The sequence below is a fragment of the Elgaria multicarinata genome, chromosome 2, assembly GCF_023053635.1.
Source record: "Elgaria multicarinata webbii isolate HBS135686 ecotype San Diego chromosome 2, rElgMul1.1.pri, whole genome shotgun sequence".
Lineage (NCBI taxonomy): Eukaryota > Metazoa > Chordata > Lepidosauria > Squamata > Anguidae > Elgaria > Elgaria multicarinata.
In genome coordinates this window covers 42,868,083-42,884,339 of record NC_086172.1, presented here as the reverse complement: position 1 = coordinate 42,884,339, position 16,257 = coordinate 42,868,083, and the positions used below count along the sequence as shown (strand labels likewise).

The 16,257-nt window shown below is 38.3% G+C and overlaps 1 protein-coding gene across 2 annotated transcripts in view; it reads left to right on the top strand.

Moving 5' to 3' along the window:
* The window catches only part of DYNC1I2 (dynein cytoplasmic 1 intermediate chain 2), a 41,852-nt gene extending 26,792 nt beyond the window's left edge, over positions 1–15,060 (top strand). For both annotated transcript variants that reach the window (XM_063116384.1, XM_063116385.1), the window contains 11 exons: positions 5,068–5,157; positions 5,426–5,588; positions 5,680–5,779; positions 6,121–6,246; positions 6,924–7,070; positions 9,589–9,702; positions 10,333–10,466; positions 11,429–11,573; positions 12,434–12,574; positions 13,832–13,957; positions 14,557–15,060. In XM_063116384.1, coding sequence (XP_062972454.1) covers positions 5,068–5,157; positions 5,426–5,588; positions 5,680–5,779; positions 6,121–6,246; positions 6,924–7,070; positions 9,589–9,702; positions 10,333–10,466; positions 11,429–11,573; positions 12,434–12,574; positions 13,832–13,957; positions 14,557–14,670 — 1,400 coding nt within the window. In that variant the 3' untranslated portion in view covers positions 14,671–15,060. The remainder of the gene's footprint in view (positions 1–5,067; positions 5,158–5,425; positions 5,589–5,679; positions 5,780–6,120; positions 6,247–6,923; positions 7,071–9,588; positions 9,703–10,332; positions 10,467–11,428; positions 11,574–12,433; positions 12,575–13,831; positions 13,958–14,556) is intronic.
* The last annotated feature ends 1,197 nt before the right edge of the window (positions 15,061–16,257 follow it).

Sequence of the window (16,257 nt, the reverse complement as noted above, 5' to 3'; positions counted from 1 at the left end):
AAAATTCACTGGTTCATTAAACTTGAATTTACCATTCATTGACAAGGGATTTGGCATTTTAGAAGTAACTGCTACTTTTACGCATTTTTTAATGCTTGCCTTATATAACCTTAGATCCTCTGTCAAGGAAAAAACATAGAGTTAACCACTTAGCATATTGTAATGAATATTCATCAATAAAATGATTTGACATACAGCTCCGCTTCTCATTGTTATATTCTTATGTGGCTATAAAAAGTTTTTAGTGTTAGATTCAAATGCATGAAATAAAGCATTTGTGCAGCATTGCTATAAATCCTAGAAACAGCATAATAAACAGGCTAAAGTAATGAAAGTGATGAGGTTGGAAATAAGAGCCAATGAATATATTCCAAAACCAGTACAGCTGTTCTTGTCTTCATCGAGTATGTGGTGAATGTTCTATTTTGTTTGTACATCACTGGAGACCATGGAGTTTAAAGAGAGAAGGGTAAATGGGAATGGGAGTGTGTTGTTTTATTAAGAAATTGCCTTCCCAGATCATGTACTTTTTGGAGTGTTTCTGATGGTGAGAAGAAATAACTCTGAATGTCAATTTAATTGTAAAGTTGTGGGTCCATTCACATCACTTATTTGCTATATGGTTGTTTAAAGCACCATCAATCAATATTGTGCTTTATTTATTTATTTCACATTTATACTGCCCAACAGCCTAAGCTCTCTGGGCAGTTTATAACTAAAACCATAAAATCCAGATTAAAATTTTAAAATCACATAAAACCAGAATAAATTACAGTCCAGGCAAGGCTTGTTTAAAAAGAGATGTTTTTAGGAGGCGTTTAAAAGTTATTACATTTTCCGCCTCCCAAGCCACACAAGGGAGGGTCTTCTAGAGGGTGAGTGCCGCTACAGAGAAAGCCTGCTGTCGAGGTTCTTCACAATGACATTCTCTTCGTCTCAGAATGGCCAGCAGGGCCTCCTCTGAAGATCATAAATGTCACCTGGGTGTATATAAGGGAAGGCGGTCTGCTAGGTATCCTGGTCGCAAGTTGTTTAGGGCTTTGTAAGATAATAGCATAACCTTGTACATGTTTATAGAGTAACAAACAAAAATACAGGCTCCTGTGCTTACAATCTAAAATTCAGCATAGGGAAAGACAGCATAGGATGATGGAGGTGAGAAAGGTTAGGGCGAAGAACGTGTGCCGTTTCTTTGTATGTATGCAGGTTTCATTTCAGCAGGTCATGAGAGCTAAATGTTGATCCAAGGGCTTCACAGAAGAAGTGTGTTTCAAGGGGAGATTTATAGGAATAGTGACCCGTGGTGTGACGTAGATGTTTTGGGACATTGTTATAGGCATGAGGAGCACCAAGACAGAGAACGGACTCAATTAAGGGAGTAGGTGACATTTGGGTGGCTGAGAGTGATGGACCTGGAGAAGTGAAGGTTTTGGACAGGGGTGTATTGTAATATGAAGGCAGAGCAACGGGGGCTACAACATGGAGGGCTTTGAGTTTGTGTTGGATACTGGAGATGGCAGGGATATGGATTTGGAATTTAAGGAGGGTTGTTGTGTCATCTGAATAATGAAAGAGGTCGGTGACTTTTACAACAGACTCCTGGATAGTTGAGAGGGTTGAGGTGGAACACTGAAAAGCCAGGGAGGAGAAAATTGCAGTAGTCAAGGTAGCCGATGACCAAAACATAAACCAGGCTTTGTCAAGGAGGACAGCATTTTGAAGAAGGCTTATATTTTCACGATGTAATACAGGGCAAAGCAACTTGAGCTGGCAATCACCTGAACACATGGAGCAAAGAATGGGGAGGCAGGGGTTTAAATTGTGCCTGCCATGGTTCCTGTGATGAGTGCATCTTCTAGTCAAGTAAGAGATGAACAGGAGATGTTGAGCTTCAGAGGCTCTTGGAAAGCATCAAGTGCTGCTTCCAACTACTTCAGAGGCTTAATGCAGTGTTGGGGGAGAGACAGGATGTCATCCCCAAGACAGGGGTACAGGTAGGATAGCTGGCTACCAGAATTTTTTTATTGGATGCGAAGGTCAGCCAAAACATGTGGACCCACAGAGAGAAGAATCAAATAAAACCAAGCCTTTATGCCACAGTGCTGGACAGTTCCAGAATAAGTTGCATGTGTATAGCATATTGGAGAGAATTTATATTTCTAATCCCAGTTAACTTCATTTGATGTGTGAATAAAAACTAGGTTAAGGTAAGGTTTAGCATTTATTACTCTAGGATAACTGTCTTCCGGGACCACACATGTTTTGATTGCATTGCCAGTATACTATTAAGTGATCTGATGTAACCATAATAGGGTTAAAGTTCCCTGTCATCTATATGGTGGCATATACATACATCTAAAAATAAGGTGTCTTAAAGAGAGATGAGAAACTGCTCCAGTGCATCTAATGTATATTTAAGTAATTGCTGTTATAACATATCTAGTGCTCAACTGCAGCAATAGTAATTCCTGGGGACTGACAGCAAATATGGAGTTTAACACGAGAAGGAATTTGGATCTTGTTTGCATAATATGTGCCGTCTGCATTGGAAATGTGAAAAGGGAGGGGCAACTGGCTAGAAGATCTCTTCTCTGTAATATATGTAAATGATGAGGTCACTTAGGCACTAAAGGGCTGACCATCTGCATTTGACAAGGATTTGACTTCTGTCACTGAAAATGGTACTTAGAATCAGAGTGGTGTGGTAGAACTGGGAGGCTGGAATTTAATTTTATAGTGTCTGAGCTTGGAACAACTTACAAAGGGTGAGGGAAATCCATGCTTTGAAGTCTCTGTGGCATTGTTTGCAGCAGCATGTCTGCATACAAAGAAAAAGTCCACACTTAATTCAACTAAATTCTTTAATCTAGTCATTGCCTTGTAATTTGCTATTCACAATGTCTCATCTATTAAATGAAAATTAAGCATTTATCAATTTTCCCTACCCTAGTGGTTGGGGGGAACTCCAGTCTCTTGTTTGGGGCACATGGCATAGACTCGCTCCGTTATACAGTTTTCTGATTAATAGTCCATTGTATGTACAAATTCATCTAAAAAGGAGCAGTGTCTTTCTGTTTCTCTGTGTGATTATTTTGCCCAAAAAAGCTTTCATTTTTTTTAAGTAGCACAAAAGCTGTAATTGGCATGCTTTGTAAGGAAATGTCAATGTGCAAGAGAGTGGAGATCACTAAGAATTCTTTTACGCGTTCTTTCCCCTTTGCACCACCGCCTCCTCAGCAGGGTCACTGAGATCACTAGCTTTTCTTGAAATGGCCATTTTCACTGGCAGGTGCATTATACCCTGTATTTTCAGATTGTTTTTCCATTCTGAATGTTTGGCAGGTTGATTGCTCTGGCTGCATTGACGGAGAAAGGGCTGACAAATGCGGTTGGGCTGGCTGAAAAGACAGTGATTACTGTTTTCCTTTGTGGCTGATTGAGGCCCTTGAAAGGAAAGATTTTAACCTTCACCATTTGGTTCAGAAGTATGAGCATATATTGAAATCATTCATGCCATTTATCCTAGTTCTGTAAACTTGTCAGAACGTAAGAATCGCTCAATTTCATATAATGTGAGATTGGCATACGTCATTATCATTTTGATTAAGTTGGAGTTTGTATTATTGTGTGCATTATATAGTATCATTTAAAGTATTTGTTCCTCCGGATATATATATATATATAGAGAGAGAGAGAGAGAGAGAGCGACTAAACTAGAGTTAGAAATATTTTTCCCCCAGATCTTGCTTCAACCTATCACTATGTGTGTGGTTTGGCAGCTGGTAGGGCCTACAAGCTGTATTTTTGTTTGCAGGGTAAAGGCTTGTCTGTAGACCTCCTGGAGAGCTAGTAATTGCACAGGCTTGCCATTGGAGAAAAAACATGATTGGAAGCAGTCAGGCAGAAAAATGCTGTGCCATCCCATTGCCACCTCAGAGCGGGGAAAGACAATCCCAGCAGTACCATCTGGTTGCTGCTGTCTAGTCAGCTGGCTTGGCTGCTGGGACCATAGCTTGGCAGCTGGTTCCCATCTCTTGACCACTCTTATATATTTTTTCCCATAGGTGACTTTGAACGTGGGTCAGAGGGATGGCTGTAACAAGCAAGCCCCTGTTGAATCCAATCTCATTACTTGTGATGAGGGGTGCTGCAGGCTCCTGCTGCCATTCTGTTGTAGACAGATGACATAGCTTGTTGACCAATAAAAAATAGTCTTTTGAGAAACATATTCTAGGAAGCAGAAAGGAAACGCATATTCTATAATGCTAAGTAATTTTTAAAGCGTGTTTTTTGGTGGTTGTATTATTCAATGCAAAATCAGATTTCCCTGTCAATAGTAATGCAAAAATACTGTAGACTTCAGTATTCCAGAACATCAGTACTTCACATTATTTGTTGCAATTAAGGAAAACACTTTCTACTTTTAAAATGCTCATTGGCAAACATGATAAGGATAATGAGGCTTGCATTTAGAATGACAGAAAGAAAATGTAATCTCTTGCTGCTATTATCTTTAGCAAAATTTGCCTTTCCGACTAACATCCTGAAAACTAATGTAAGCCATCTTTCCTGTATAAAAATCCATTAGACACTGATGGTTCCATATCACAAGGAAGCAGGCGCTCTGTGGGCTATTTAAAGATACTTGATTTTCTTTATTCAGCAGCATTAATATGTCAGCATGCTACATAAAACTGTATGCTTGCATGTTCTGTCTGGAATGACAAATGCTGGGTAGAGGTTAGGAATTTAAAATGAAAACCTCTGAAAAGTTGCTTGAAGGTTTTACTGAAAATTACATGGGCTTACATTTGGGAGTATGTTGTGAAAATTGTGATATGTCCGGCTGACTATCACCCTATTTGTCTGGCTTACTGTCACTCTGTTTAATAAAGCAATCCCTGTCAACTATCAAATTCTAGCAGGAGAACAGCTTTAAATAGAATAAATAATATGCGTACAAATCTACTTAGTTCTGTGTCTTAGATTCTTGATGTTGTTTTAATATGATCTGCCTGATGTATTGTTACACAATGGCCAGAATTTTGATTACCTTACTTTTTTCAGATGAAGAAGATGAGGATGATGTAGTAGTACAAAAACCACCAGTTGAACCTGAGGAAGAAAAAACTTTGAAAAAAGAGGAGGAGGAGGAAGGTACAAATACTCCTTGCAAATTAAATTCTGTTCTTGTTATTAAGTTTTAAGTTGACTTTGTGTTTGTCTCTTTAATATGTACAGAATTATAAACAATAAGGTTTAAATATTTAAAAGCATCACATACAATGTTAAAGGGTTTTAAAACGTGCACAACTGTAATCATTGTCTAAAATCCAAGACTCTAAAATCACTGTAATCATTAAATAAATACATTCATTTTAGTCTGTCAGTTAAAAATAAAACTCCAAATCTCTCTTACTCCCAGTTGCCCCTCATGAACTGACGGAAGAAGAAAAGCAACAAATCTTGCATTCTGAAGAATTTTTGAGCTTCTTTGACCATTCTACAAGGATTGTAGAAAGAGCTCTTTCTGAGCAAATTAACATTTTCTTTGACTACAGTGGACGAGACTTGGAAGACAAAGAAGGGTAATATGGGAGTTTCTAAATTGTGTTCCTGTGTTTATATTAATCTTGCTGAAAGCGATCCTAAGTCAACAGTCTTCAATTGTTTTTGCAGAGAAATTCAGGCAGGTGCTAAACTGTCCTTAAACAGGCAGTTTTTTGATGAGCGTTGGTCAAAGCATCGTGTTGTTACCTGCTTGGACTGGTCATCTCAGGTAACAACATTTTATTTAAAATCTCGTTGGCAGACGCTCTTTGGCAGTCACTATTCTCATTTACTTGCTGAAATAGATTGTACTTAATATGTTGAAAGCACAGCACCTAGAAGAATATGCAGAAGGCATCATAAAGAAGTATTGACCTAGAATAATGTGAATTGTTCATGCGTACATCAAAGTATAAAACAGAATCTTGCTATTATAATTGTAGTTGTCTAATATTCTCTAGAAGTAATGCTGTCTTTCCTAGCTTCATTTTAATTTATCTGAGTGCCTTGTATTTGAGGCAATCTACTGATAATCTAACCTTTCATACTCTTGTTTGTTTTTGTATCCAGTACCCAGAGTTACTAGTAGCTTCCTATAACAACAATGAAGATGCCCCCCATGAGCCTGATGGGGTGGCCCTTGTGTGGAATATGAAATACAAAAAAACAACTCCAGAGTATGTCTTTCACTGCCAGGTATGATGTGAGTTCCTGTCTTGCCAGGCTAAGGATTTTATGTTGATGAATGTGGACAAGAGCCTTCTTCTACTTGTCAACATAATGATTTCATTGGGCAGGCATGAACTTTAAACTGCATGTGTTTGCAAACACACATTGACATCTGAGGAATCCATTAATCTTTTTTAAAGGTTCATCTATAACAGCCTTTCTGTATTATATAAGCATGCTATAATTCCAAATTTCTTACTCTGATTATATTAAAATGAAGTTTTTTGTGTGTCAAGTATAAGATTTTTTTTTTAGGATTTAAGGTTTTAAAATGTACAACCAAACCTTAGACCTCTGAATAAAAATGTACATAGCCTCAGGATTTAAAGTGAGATAAGTTGAAACATATGTTTCAACTGGTACAAGACCTACTTATAAAGTCGAGTAGTGGAAAGTAAAATCTACAAATCTGTCTAGTGTGCTATCACATTTTTGCAAAATGTCATAATTCTAAAATTTCATATAATCCTCTTAAAATACATGTGATATTGTAACATTATATAGCTTTAAAGTTTTCAGTAACTATTCAAATAATGTATGAATTTGCCTAAACTGGTTCACTCCTAAATGCAATTGGGAAAAAACACTTTCAGTGGGTAGTCAGATTGAAAATAATACTCTTATTCTATTTTTTTCTCTTACAGTCAGCTGTAATGTCTGCTACATTTGCAAAATTTCATCCAAATTTGGTGGTTGGTGGCACATATTCAGGACAAATTGTGCTGTGGGATAACCGCAGCAATAAGCGAACCCCAGTTCAGAGAACTCCCCTTTCAGCTGCTGCTCATACGGTAAAGAGTTGAATATGCTTATTCACTAATTAATTTGTTAATGTAGGATAGGATTTGCCTAGGGTGAGAAGTTTCCCATGGTGTCCAAGATCCAGTGGACCCACCACTTGCACAGTGGCGATTTAGCGCTTTGGATGGGAACCAGCAACAAGCGGAAATGCTCATTTCTGGAACTGGGCAAATCAGTAGAGCTTGCATAACAGAGCTCCGCCGACCTGTCTCAATCCAGAAATTAGCGTTTGTGCTCATTTCAGGGTTTGCTTCATGAAGCGCTAAATCCCTGTTGTGCAAGTGGTGGGTCTCACTTGCACAAAGGAATTAGGAGCAGGGTAACCTTGTTGGATGCTACCTATTATCTATTACTATATTTGGAGTACTGCAAGAAATGAATTTCTATTTAACTTTTTTTATGGCAAGCTATCTTGTAAAACATATTTTGTCTAAGTCAAGTGTCCTCAATCTTATTTTTATTAAGCTGTTCAGATATTCAGATATAATAAATGTAATTCACATCCTATTCTATCTATCTTTTCTTCTCTGAAGATAGATCCACGGCTTCATATTGCTCTGTACTACTAGATTAATTGTCATAGAATAGTAGAGTTGGAAGGGGCCTCTAAGGCCAACAAGTCCAACCCCTGCTCAATGTAGGAATCCACCCTACAGCATACCCAACAGATGGTTGTTCAGCTGCTTCTTGAATGCCTCTATTTATTTATTTATTTCATTTCATTTCATTTCTATACCGCCCAATAGCCGGAGCTCTCTGGGCGGTTCACAAAAATTAATAGTGTGGGGGAGCCCACCACCTCCCTAGTAATTGGTTCCATTGTTGTACTGCTCTAACTGTCAGGAAGTTTTTGGCTTCCTGAAAGTTGAGCCCATTATTCCGTGTCCTGCATTCTGTGATGATCAAGAAGAGACCCTGGCCCTCCTCTGTGTGACAATCTTTCAAGTATTTGAAGAGTGCTATCAGGTCTCCCTCAGTCTTCTCTTCTCAAGGCTAAACATGCCCAGTTCTTTCAATCTTTCCTCATAGGGCTTTGTTTCCAGACCCCTGATCATCCTGGTTGCCCTCCTCTGAACCCCCTCCAGCTTGTCTGCATCCTTCTTGAAGTGTGATGCCCAGAACTGGACACAATACTCAAGATGAGGCCTAACCAGTGCCAAATAGAGGGGAACCAATACCTCAAGTGATTTGGAAGCTATACTTCTATTAATACATTCCAAAATAGCATTTGCTTTTTTTTGCAGCCACATCACACTGTTGGCTCATATTCAGCTTGTGATCTGCAATAATTCCTTCTTGTTTGTAGTATTGCTAAGCCAAGTATCCCCCATCTTGTAACTATGCATTTGGTTTCTTTTTCCCAGGTGTAGAACTTGGCATTTATCCCTATTAAATTTCATTCTGTTGTTTTCAGCCCAGCACTCCAGCCTATCAAGATCACTTTGAAGTTTGTTTCTGTCTTCCAGGGTATTAACTATCCCACCCAGTTTTGTGTTATCTGCAAATTTGATAAGCATTCCCTGCACCTCCTTGTCGAAATTATTAATAAAAATGTTGAAGAGCACTGGGCCCAGGACTGAGCCCTGCGGTACCCCACTCGTTGCCTCTCCCCAGTTTGAAAAGGTTCCATTGATAAGCACTCTTTGGGTCCGATTCTGTAGCCAACTGTGGATCCACCTAATAGTGGATCCATTTGTGCTCCCTCCAGCTTCCTAGTGCTCTGCATTGTCCATGTTGGACCATGGTGCCACATTGGATCATGGGTAGTATCCAATGCGTCACTAGTGCTAACATAAATTACCTTCAAATAACATGAAATGGCATGATGTGTTTTTAGGTGAAACCTGCTATGCCAGCACATGCTATTGGTGTTGCTCTAGAGGTTGTTTACATTAGCTCAACATAATTTACATTAGTGGTAGTGTTGCATTGAATAATGCCATATACCTGTAACTGTCTCACCCACATCTCTATTCAGATGCACACTTTTTTTCAGGCTGGAAAAGCATCAAGGCCTAGAATGGAAGTGTGGAAGTTAGCTAAGTTACGTTTCAGCACGTTGCCAGTCCAGCCAAGCAATTTTCTCAGCAGTGTTTAGGGGCCTTTGATAAAGTATATTGTGCTTTTTAAAGACTTTAGCACCTCCTTCCACTTCTCTTCATCACATTTGTCCCAAGCTTATCACAACCTCCTTTCCTCATTCTTTCCTCCTTCCCTGCCTTGTGTGACATAATTCAGGAAGGATCCCTTAACATCAACTGTACCAAGTCTACTTTTTGTAGTTTCAGCGAAGTTTGTGACACTGCAAAGAGGTTTAGGCAACTTGCTTCTAGATCTCAAATCACTGCTGGGAACCAGGTGCTCCACTATGGAAAACAGTGGTTAAGTTCCCAAATATCTTGCCTCTCTCCTTCTTAATTTGAATGGTCATTTAAGAACTAGATTTTGTACTTGTATGAAGTGTCTATAAATTACTCTGATAATTTATGTTATACACTTTTGTTTTAGCATCCTGTATACTGTGTGAATGTGGTGGGGACACAGAATGCCCATAACCTTATCAGCATCTCGACTGATGGAAAGATCTGTTCATGGAGTCTGGATATGCTTTCACAGCCACAGGTAAAATATCAAATGCTTATTACAATTTTAATGCCATTTGCTATAGCAGTTTTGCAATAGACTTGACAACTTTATTAACTTTTTGTCAGGTAAATGTATGCCACTTCAGTGTAAAACATCTGGTATCCAAATCCCAGGTATCCAAAAATATTTTCTGAATTCTAAGAGCCAGCACAGTATAATGAATAGGGGCACCTAAGTTCAAATGCTTGTTCAGTCATGAAACTCACTGAGTGGTTTGGGCAAGTCACTAGCTCTCAGCCTATCCTACATTATAGGACAATTGTGAGGATTAAATCCATGTATGCTGTTCCTTGGAAGGGTGAGGTACAAATGGTGGTAGCATCATGGAAAGAATGTATAACATTGACGGATCAGATAGTTATTTATAGATTCTATGTCGTATAGGACATTTCAAGAAACCAAACCGATATCGTCTTTATGTAGTCCCTGCAGTTTTACTGTATCAAATGCTTTAAGCGTGAGGATGAGAAGGCAAGAGTTTAGAATAGAAGTGTTTCTTTGAAAACTAGAACCAGAAATCCTACTTGATTCTCAGCAAAAAAAAAAAAAAAAAGTTGCTGGAAAGGTGGAAAAAAATGTATGTATGTATGATATCTTTCTCCACAGGATAGCATGGAGCTAGTTCATAAGCAATCCAAGGCTGTAGCTGTCACTTGTATGTCTTTCCCTGTTGGAGATGTCAACAACTTTGTCGTTGGAAGTGAGGAAGGCTCTGTGTACACAGCATGTCGCCATGGCAGGTGAATAGACACTGAGAATCCATTTTAAAAGCAGGAAGTCGCCCTTCAGCTTGTTCTGTAAGATAACAAAAGTTTGGGGTGGTTGCTCTCTAATTAATTGTTGGTGGCTGTATGGGAAACCTGAAAGGAAATGTATATACTATTAAGAGTATTCCTTCAAGTTCCAAGAGCCTCTTATTGGCTTTAGTGTTTCTTTTCTTCTGGGTAAGAATGGCTTTTGAATTTTGAAATGGATGACGACAATTCACCATCTTTCTGGTCATTTGAATTGTGGTCGCACATCCCAAACTCTCGCTTTTGTAGATAATTGTACAGTAGCATCACGCACCAATCTTAAATTGGGCAGCACGTCTCCTGCTGTTCAATCTGTTTTGAAATTGTCTGGCTGTATCTTATCAATTGCTTTCTTAAATGAAATTGAGGCCCCGGTCTTGTCTCACACATCAACCCTTGCTTTACAGCACTTTTGGGTTAAAACTAAACAAAATTGGGGGTTCTTCCATTTAATCAATACTGGTACTTTTGGGGATGGATTGCCTCTGTTTTCAGAATAAAAATTGTCTTAGAAACAATGCATATCTTTGGACGCTTCATGCTCATTTGAAGGCAACAACTTCTTAATCTTTGTTAATGCTTTGTTTTTGCCTTGAGAAAATAATGCAATTAATCAGATGGTATAGCACTTCCAAGGCACTATTTATTTCTTGTCATGGCATCTATGTATATGTATGTGATTGATTTTAGTACATGAGTTTTCTGTAAAATGCTAAGACACAGCTTTAGTCAAATCCACTGTGCATGGAGTTTTGCAGAGACTTATTGTGGTGTATTTTGTTTAAATGGGCAAATATTTGTAAGTAAGTTCTTAGCCCTGTTTATTTTAAAAACACATATCCAGTATTCTGTGTGAATATTTTCCTTTCAAAGTAAATTCATTTCTTGTGTGTATACATTTAAAACAGCAAAGCTGGAATCAGTGAGATGTTTGAAGGTCACCAAGGACCAATCACAGGTATTCATTGCCATGCAGCAGTTGGACCTGTAGACTTTTCCCATCTCTTTGTCACTTCTTCTTTTGACTGGACTGTAAAGCTTTGGACGACCAAGGTATTTGGACTTCAGTTGTCTAATTGTTTCCTCAATAGATATTTATACTGTAAACTACAGTGAATATGTTGACCTGTATAGAAAACTAGCTTATTCAATTAGTAATAAGGAACTACATTTAATACCAATAGAAGTGTTTTGCTCATGTTTCTTCATCCTTTTCATATTAAGCTGAAGTAACTTAAATGAAAATGGATAGCCCCACAATATCCTACAACCACCACTTGAGTTTCTCCATAGCTCTTTTGCATTTTGGCAGAACACTAAATTGTGCCATGTTGTAGTTTCATGCACACAGACAGTTCATAATCTGTGTTTCATCACTGCTAAATGGTACAGCCAAAATCACAATTAATATAACATCATAGTGTTGAAAATCATGTGTTAGGCAGTATGCTCAGTTCTTCATGGAAAACTCTACAGAGATAAATTTTCATTTGCCTTATGACTTTTGAATCATTCGGATGCCCATTTTTAAGATTTTCTCCACCATAATGGCTAGGTAGTTCTTTAACATTGAGATTCTTTTCATTTTATTTGAAACTTTGGGTTGTATCCAGTGTTAGGCCTACTTAGAATAGATTCATTGAAATGAATGGGACTTCAGTTAGACTATCATTAAGATGACGTTGGATACAACTCTTTGCAACCAGGATTTCTTGATGGGAGAAGTTACTTTTCTGTTAATATGACAATCACCATCTATAATGTAAGGAAGAAACATTTCCAAGCCTTTCTGGTGATGTATTCAAAATTAAGTCCATTGCGTCAAAGTTTCCTGGAAATGTGGACAAAGGATTATGTTTATTTTATTCTAGTTACAACTTTCAATGTCAATGTTGAGCGTGTTTTTCTTTCAGAACAACAAGCCTCTCTATTCATTTGAAGACAACTCAGGCTATGTTTATGATGTGATGTGGTCACCCACTCACCCTGCTCTCTTTGCTTGTGTGGATGGAATGGGAAGGCTTGACCTATGGAATCTCAACAATGATACTGAGGTAAAGCAGGATTGTGTTCAGCATTTCAAAGCTGAAGAGTTGTTTAGCTGCCTTTTTTAAAAGTATGTTCAAAGATATATGCTGCACTTACTGAAGACCACAAGTTTATTTTGGGACCTCAAGGACCCAAAATAATAGGTATAAGAGCTACCTAGATTTCTATTACATATAAGGAAAAACTTCCTGACGGTAAGATCTGTACAACTGTGGAACAGTCTACCTTTGGAGATTGTGGGTTCTCCATCTCTGGAGGTTTTTAAGGAGAGGCTAGACAGCCACCTCTCATGGATGGTTTAATTGGTTTTCCTGCACATCGCAGAAGGTTGGACTAGATGGTCCTTGTGGTTCCATCCAACTCCATAATTCTATGATTCTATTTCAAGTTCTTTGAGGAAATCTAAGAGCAGGGTATTCAGAGGACTTCCCTGCTGTTCCAGCGTTGTACGCCAGCTGGCCTATCAACTTATAGTGAGGTCAGAGGTCATTCTAAATGGCAAGAAAAGGAATGGCAGCATACACTATTTGCCCTTGAATTAATATTCTGTCTCTTCTTTAAACTTACTCTGGTATTCTTGCATTGATTCTTCCCCCAGATATCTGCCTTCTGAGTGAAGACAGGTTTTTTATGCTTCAAAAACGCTGCTCATCATACCTCCTTCTAACAGACAGTTTAGACACTTTTTACTACTACTACATTCATCTATACATTGATTTGCTAGTGCTCTTCCTATAATAACATGTAGTACCAGCACTGTGCTTCGCACTGTACAATACCCAAGCGTGACACTATCACTGAGTGTTTAAAACACCACACATTACTTATGTTTATTACTTTCGTGCAAAATAATCAACCATTCTCTTACTATGTGTTTGTGGGTGGGTGGGTGGGTGGGTGGATTACCTATAATAAAGTAATTTTTGCCAATGTACTTCAAGTTCAACATCCTCAGTCAACGTTTTATACAAGGAAGGAAGAATACAGTAACTTGAGACTGTTATCTTTGAAGGCTTGGCACTCTAATTCCTATCATTACCAACATCCATCTCGTATTGGATCTGGTGTGGGTGCATCACATAATTTCAGATCTTTGAAATGTAGGATATGTTCCCACATATTTTTATTTTAGCCAAGAGACAGCTGGCGAACTTTAACTTCGATATTACTAACTTAATATTTGTGATAAAATTAGTAAACTGCTGAAGATGATATAAATCCTGATGAAGTTGTAACAGGGTGTTGTCATTAAACCGGTGTAGGTGCCAACAGCGAGCATTACAGTGGAAGGTAATCCTGCCCTTAATCATGTAAGATGGACAAATTCAGGCCGAGAAATTGCTGTTGGAGATTCAGAAGGACAAATAGTAATTTATGATGTTGGCGAGGTAGGTAATTTTATTTCAAGTCATAATTAAATGATACTCTAAGGGTGCAATCCTATAGCTCTTAGACATTTTCTGAGGGCCACTAAAATACTGGAGATTTTCACCTCTGAGACCATAGAGCTACACCCTTGGAGGTGAAAATCCCCGCTCATGTCTTCACCCCCACCCCCATCTCAGCCACTGCAGAAAGCCCCTCTTCTGAGGTTGGTGTCACAACCTTGGATGAGGATGGGGAAAGGGGGTGTGCCAGTGGGTGGGGAGGAAAGGCCAGGATACTCTGTATCCTGTGGCATCTCCAAACTTGGACCCACCCCTGCCAGATCTCTTAAGAACCTTTAATGGCCCACTAAAGTTTACAGGGCTACATCCTGTATCCATCTTGTTCACATATTTCTCGCATTATAATGCAGGGTTTCAGCCTGAAAGTCTAATTCAATTTTGGTGAAGCTCTGAGGCCTGCATTGCAGCAGTGCTTAAGGCTAAGGGCAAAAGGCGCATAGCCAAATGAGCACAGCAGTTCTTTGGGTTCAAACCAATGAGTTTAAAGTTGTGTGTGTGTGTGTTCATTAATGCCTCACCTGCAGCTGTTTTCTCCACAGCAAATTGCTGTTCCCCGAAATGATGAATGGACACGGTTTGGTCGGACATTAGCAGAAATTAATGCAAACAGAGCTGATGCTGAAGAGGAAGCAGCAACCCGAATTCCTTCTTAAGTCTTTCAGATACTATTGAATTTAGGATGGGTTAAAAGTCCAACTTTCAGTGGCATATAACTATTTCTGAACAATTAAGTTATGTATGTTTCTAAATAAGAGCCTTCCCTAATTAAACTGATGGGCTATGCTGAGGTGGGAAAACGTTATGAACCTGCTTAAAAGTTAAGCATGTATCTGTTCACAGTAACCTTTATCCTAGTTATTATATAATAGGCTGCAGGCTACAGTGGTTGGACATGTATATGATTAAAAATAATATGTAACACTTTTTTTTAGTAATGGAAACTTTCTAAAATACCTACTGAATACTTTGGATTTTTTTGTTAAATTTGTGCAGTATAGTAAGATTTCTTTATAAATAAACAGTACATGACCCTTTTCTCACAAGCATCTGTCTACAGACTCATTTTTCAAGAGAGGTAGCATTGCCTCATGCAAAGGGGGACCTGCATTTTTTATTTTCTAAAAAATGCAGTTTGTATTTTGTGCCTGTAATAAACATTGTGGTGTGTGGGGTTGACTTCTGGATTTGGGATTTCTGTTGAAATTGCACTTACTTGATGTACCTCACCAACTTAATTGTGAAAGGATTGTGTACATAAAGACTCTGAAATTGGAGTAATGAGTAATCTCACCAGATTATTTTTTATAGAGAGACAACATTTAATTTAATTTGCATGAAAAACATGCACTGCAATTTCAGGACTTGTTCAGGCTGCTAGTATATTCTCTGATTTCCTGCCACTTTGGATTACATGTAAAACTAATAAAAAACAGGCTTTCCAAATTTATGCACCATGGCCAAAGCATCTTGGTACAATTATAATGTTTCTTGGGCTACCGTATTCGTGGAATGTTAAGACAGTAATGTGCCTTTATGGTTTAAGATTTTTTCCTGTGCTCTAAAATAACTTACCATGTGAAGATGATTCTGATTAGTCCCTCTCCTTCTGCGAGGAAATACTTTCTACATTTGTAATTAATTGCTTCTGAAATATATGCCTATAGACATTTACATACTGGGTTGGATTCAGATTTAGTCATACCCATAGTAGATCCATTAAAATCAATGGGACTGAATTTGGTCATGACAAACCAAATTAATTTGGTTTCAATGGGTTGTATCCAATGTTAGTCTACCTAGAGTAGACCCATTCAAATGAACGGGATTTAAGTTAGACTAATGTTGGATTCAACCCACTGGGCCTGCTCTAGGCATGACTAAATGTGGACCCAATCCATTATTACTTAAAATATAGGTCCTTGTCCAATAGTAGTTTTTAAACTGATTCACATGGATCCAAAAAAAGTGTGATGTTTATACTAGGCAATATTACCCAGCAAATGTGAGATGTTCACCAATTAAAAGATTTTTGTAAAAATGTTGGGCACTTGACCAAATTTTTACCTTTCTGTTGTAACAGCATTTAATGTAATGATTTGCTTTTTCTCACATCTGAGATATTTGCTAAGTGATATTGACACACACATATCAAGTTACACCTATATCAAAGTAGATGATGTGTTTTGGCAATTAAGTGCTTGAGTGTGTTTTTATACCCACAGGCATAGTTTCAATACACC